Consider the following 5,000-nt stretch of genomic DNA (forward strand, 5'->3'; position numbering starts at 1 on the left):
GGCGACGGGCCGGGCATCACGTAGGCGCCCGCGGTGGGAGGGGCGGGGCCCTCGGCGGCTCCCCAACCTGAAGCACCCATGCCGGCCCGGCCCCGCCCCGCTCAAGGGCAAGTTGAAGGTCACCTCGGGGCGGATGGGCGGCAGCACCGGGGCTCCGACCCCGAGCATCCCGCCACCTCGTGCGGCCCCGACGGGAGCGGAAATACGGCGGGGGCCGGCTCCGGAGCAGGATCAACTCCCCACCCCACCCCACCCCGTGGGCGGCTCCACTCCGGTCCCGGGGGTTGAACCTGGAGCCGGAAACCGCACCGCCGCCGTCCCCACGTGGACCCGGAACGTGGGCTCGGCCGAGCCCCGGCGCTGCCCTCGCGTTTACCGTGACATTACTCTTCACGGATCGCATCCAAGGGCCCCGGATCTCAGGTCCTTTCCACCCTGAAATCGGCCTCAAAGTTTGGGAATGTGCGGGGGGCGGGGGGAGAGGAAGAAAGGCGTCCCGAAGGCGGGTCGCGCCTTCCTGGTGTCCCACACTCCCCAGCCAGGGGAAGCGGGCAGCGAGGGCCCAGGGACCCATTTCACTTTTCAATTGTGACACAAGCCGGAAGAGCACTGAAGATCAGAGCGGAGGAAAGCCATTTGACAACAACAATAATAAGCTCCTAGCGGGAAACGCGAGGCACGGCCGGGACCCCCTGCGCGCGACCCCGCCGTGTCCCGCAATGCAGCAGCCGCCGCCGAGGCTCCGCCTGCCGCGCGCGGGGAACGCGCGGGGCGGGAAGCCCCGTGGGGGACCCCGCTGGGATGGGGGGGTTCCCCGACGCTGCGGGGGTTCAGAGCGGGAGCAGGAAAAGATCGAGCTGGGCGGTGGTGGTGTTTAGGAAGGGACCCTCCCTCGCCCCTACGACTCAGCAGCTGCCCAATCTACCAGGGGGATGCCAGGAGACGCCCGCCCCCTCCCCCGCCCATCTCCATTAACGAAACAAGCCTAGAGGCGGAAACGATCGGAGGGCGGAATACCCCGCAGCTCCATCCCTGTATCCTCCGCGCCCCGGCCCCGCAGCCCGGCGCTTTCCCCGGCTCGCGTCACCACTGACGCGCCCAGGTGCCCGGTCTCCTTCCCGCCCCCCCCTTCCCCCGCCCGATCCGACCGCTTCTCTCCCCGGATTCCCCGCTTCCCCGCCACCCACCCTCCGCAGCCCTTTCCACCCCCGCCACCGTCCTCCCCTCCGGGGGGTGGGGAGGGAGGGGACGGCGGGAGAGCCAGCGCGCACCTTGGGCATCCCCGCCGCTGGTCAGCACACCGATGGCCCGGCCAGCCCCGGAAAGGTGCTCCAGGTACTTCCCGAGGGAGCTGCTCGAGGACTCGGAAGTCACGTCGCCCATGGCGAAGAGACTGGTGGGGCGGACGCCGGATCGCTCCGGCGCGCAGCAGGCAGTGAGGACCTGACCCACGCGCGTCCGCCTCGGAACCGCCGCCCCGCCAGCTCCGGGCAGGGACCGCCCCCTGCCCCGCCCCGCTACCCTCCGGAGGGCCAATGGGCGGCGGCGGGGGCGGGGTGAAGTGGGTGGGGCGGGAGCGGAGGGTGGAGAGGAGCGCGCGCACGCGGGAGCCTGGGACGCGGAGGGTCACCGCGCGCAGGTGGCGCAGCAGGTGGCGACTGCCGCGAGCGAAAGGTCGCGGGTGGTCGCGCCGCCCGCGGAGCCCCCCGCCTCGGCCTGCGCGGCTCGCGGCGGGCCGGGGCTGCTCCGGCTGTTGGGGTGGCGGTTTTGAAAGGGTCGCGGCGCGCCCGGATCTCCACCGGATTCTCCCTGGGGGCGGCGCTCGCAGCGGAGGCATGACCCCCCCATGTTGTTTTCTCGTGGGGGGGGGTGGCCTGTCCGCCCCCTGCCCCTGAATTTCGTCTTCAGCCTGAAATCGGGATCTGGACGGGGACACGTGGGTGGGGTTCCCCGGGAGCCCGGGCGTCTGTCCGGGGGACGCGCCTTGGCGCGGGAGCGGGCATCCGGCGGAGGAGGGCGTGGAGGGCGCGATCGGACACCCGCGGGCGCAGGCCGGACACGCCCGGTGCGGTCGGGCGGCTGAGCCACCCCTAGCCATGCTGAGACAGCATGATCGATGATCGTGTGCGGTCGATCGCGTCATTTCTTGGGGAGCTTCTTAGGAAGCTCCAGCCTGCTCCGGAGCGGCCGCCTGGGTGGCCGGTGTCCCCGTCGCTCGTGATGCGGAAGCGAGATCCTTAGGTGACGGATTGAGAAATGGAAAAGACTGAGCGAAGGCTATAAAATCAACAGAAGCTTTAAAAAAAATAGGGCAGTCCTGAAAAAAATTAAAAAATATGGGATGTTTGCCTCGCCCACTGGCTTATGTAAGCATCAATATTTTAGTATGACAAAAAGGAAAGAAAAAAAAAACTGCTGAGGATGAGGATGGATGAGGTCCGAATGGATGGAACCATCGCGGAAATCCGAATGGACTTGACAAGAAAGCCTGGCTGAGGGAGGCCCCAGAGGCTCCTGCCCCCTTTTCCAGTCGAATTTTCTGGGAATGCAGCCAGGGAATATGTATTTTTAACAAGATGGCTAGGTTTTCCTGTGGAGTGCAAAGTTGGAGAGAAGCTGCCCTAATGAATGGGAATGATTCCTATAAAAAAAGAAAAAGAAAGAAAAAAAGACGTTCTGAAAATGTTTCGGGTACCACTGGCGCTAAGCACCCAGCCACCGGGACTTCTGTGGATGGAAAGTGAGGATCTCTGCTCTAGAACTGGCGTGCTGATCATTCATGCTTTCCCTAAAGCAGATAATACTCCAAAATATTAAAAAAAAAAAAAAGATGGGGCTGGGAAGGTGGCTCAGTGGTAGAGCGCTTGCCTTGCATGCTCGAGGCCCTGGGTTCGATTCCTCAGCACCACATAAGCAAAAAAAAAGCCGGAAGTGGCGCTGTGGCTCAAGTGGTAGAGCGCTAGCCTTGAGCTGAAGAGCTGAGGGACAGTGCCCAGGCCCAGAGTTCAGGCCCCACGACCGGACCCAAAAAAAAACAAAAAACAAAACAACAACAAAAAAAGATGGTGCACCCTGGATTTTATCTTAGCCAAACGCTCTTTATCTTCTTGCTGGTGTGGAACTCCCAATCCTGCTGCCCTCCCCTCCCCCTTTCAGGGGATAACAAAGATGGGCCAGCATCTCATCAGGCTATTCCTTTCCGGCTGCTCTCTTTCTCTCTGAGCTTCGGCTACAGTGGCGAAGTGCAGATCACTTTTGTCCCTTGATAGATCCCTAAGGTCCATTTCTAAGGGGGCCATCTCCTCTCTGCTTATCCCTCACAGGCTGCAGTCCCCACAGACATCCTGACCTATTGAAGTGGCTTCCCGTCCAGCCTCTGGTGATGGATGGGTACAGGATGGAGGTTGGGCATCACAGGAGCTAACCTCAGCCTGAGTGGATGGGAAGGGCCTTGCTGGTGAGGCCTAGTACTGATCCAAAGGAGGGATGCCAATGTGCAGCCAGAAGGCAGAAGATGGGGAGGAGAAGGGAAAGGAAGAGATCAAAGGGGGAGGGGCATGGGCAGCGAGAGGAAGGGAAGACAGCTTGAGACACAGAACTACCTGGCATACCTAAACTGGCTCTCCTCCCATACTATTTCTGTGTTTCCAACACACAAATATATTGAGATTGTGGGCTCTTCTTCCTTCCGTTGTCTTTCTCATGTAAGGTTTTTTGTTTGTTTGTTTGGTCAGTAGTGGGGCTTGAACTCTGGGCCTAGGCACTGTCCCTGCACTTTTCTGCTCAAGGATAACACTCTTCCATTTTAGCCATAGCACCACTTCCAGCTTTCTAGTGGTTTATTGGAGATAAGAATCTCATGGACTTCCTGCCCCAACTGGCTTTGAATCGTGATCATCAGAGCTCAGCTTCCTGAGTAGCTTGGATTACAGGCATGAGCCACAGGCACCCAGCTTCTCATGTAGTTTTATTTAATCTTCGCCTCAAATCTACCTTCTGTACTATAACTTCTCAGATTTCTACCAAATAGCTTTTCAAATAACCAAAGGGGAAAAAAGCTTTCCAAAAAATACAGTTTTTTAAAAAAAGCATTCAAAAGGCTGGGCAAGGGTGGCTCGTGCCTATAATCCTACCTACTCAGGAGGCTGAGATCTGAGGATCATGATTCAACCTCAGTCCAGGAAGGGAAAGTCTGTGAGACTCTTTATCTCCAGCAAAAGTTTTAAAAATAATTCATTTGTACTTGTGTCTGAGTTTCTCTGAAATATGGTGGCACTATTTCCTAATACTACTCTCTAAAACCCTTCCCTCAGTTGTATTTTGTCTGGGTGTATTTTTTTTCCAAAAATTTTCATGAGGTAAGGTGTAAAATTTAATTTTCCATATAAATAAAATACCAAAGATGTGTGCACGTTCTACCACTAGTTATAAGCACTAGATGGCTTTCTCCTGACCATTGATTACCTATTAGACACATTTTCGGTTTCCCTTTCTTCTTAGCTCTTAGCTTGCTTGACTTCATGGAAGATAAAATGCTAAATAATAGGGATGAATTCTAGGTTTCTCTTTCCATCTAAATAATTCTGTTTCTTTTTCTGCTCTGGGATGCTGAGCTCTACTGCCTACAACCCAGAGATTTCTGGAAGAAAATCCAATTAGGAAACAGGGTTGGGTTAATTCTGTGGCAGCCTCAATTATCAGGGTTCAGGAGACATCAGCAAGAAAACAGATCTTCATGCTCTGCTGCTCACTTGCTGGGGGGAGGCTTTCTTGAGTTACATCTTTCATTGTCCTTGGACTCAATCAATTCAGTGCTCAGACACATATTAGATCTCACGTGCTAACTTCCGGTAGGATAAATCAGTAGTTGCTGCCAGTTGGTAGCATGAATATAAACAGGTGACACCAAAGAGTTCTCAGAGAAGTGAGAGGCATGCCTCATAGACACAACCTGGGAAGATTTTAGAGGCCTGTGAAGAATATACACAGTCCCCTAGGTA

General features: G+C 56.8%; 1 protein-coding gene across 1 annotated transcript in view; it reads right to left on the reverse strand.

Annotated features, from left to right (window-relative positions):
• Pfkp (phosphofructokinase, platelet) overlaps window positions 1–1,456 on the reverse strand; it is a 60,942-nt gene extending 59,486 nt beyond the window's left edge. The window contains exon 1 of the mRNA XM_013009377.1: window positions 1,272–1,456. Coding sequence (XP_012864831.1) covers window positions 1,272–1,383 — 112 coding nt within the window. The 5' untranslated portion in view covers window positions 1,384–1,456. The remainder of the gene's footprint in view (window positions 1–1,271) is intronic.
• Between the last annotated feature and the right edge of the window lie 3,544 nt (window positions 1,457–5,000).

Source organism: Dipodomys ordii, unplaced genomic scaffold, assembly GCF_000151885.1.
Source record: "Dipodomys ordii isolate 6190 unplaced genomic scaffold, Dord_2.0 Scaffold9, whole genome shotgun sequence".
NCBI lineage: Eukaryota > Metazoa > Chordata > Mammalia > Rodentia > Heteromyidae > Dipodomys > Dipodomys ordii.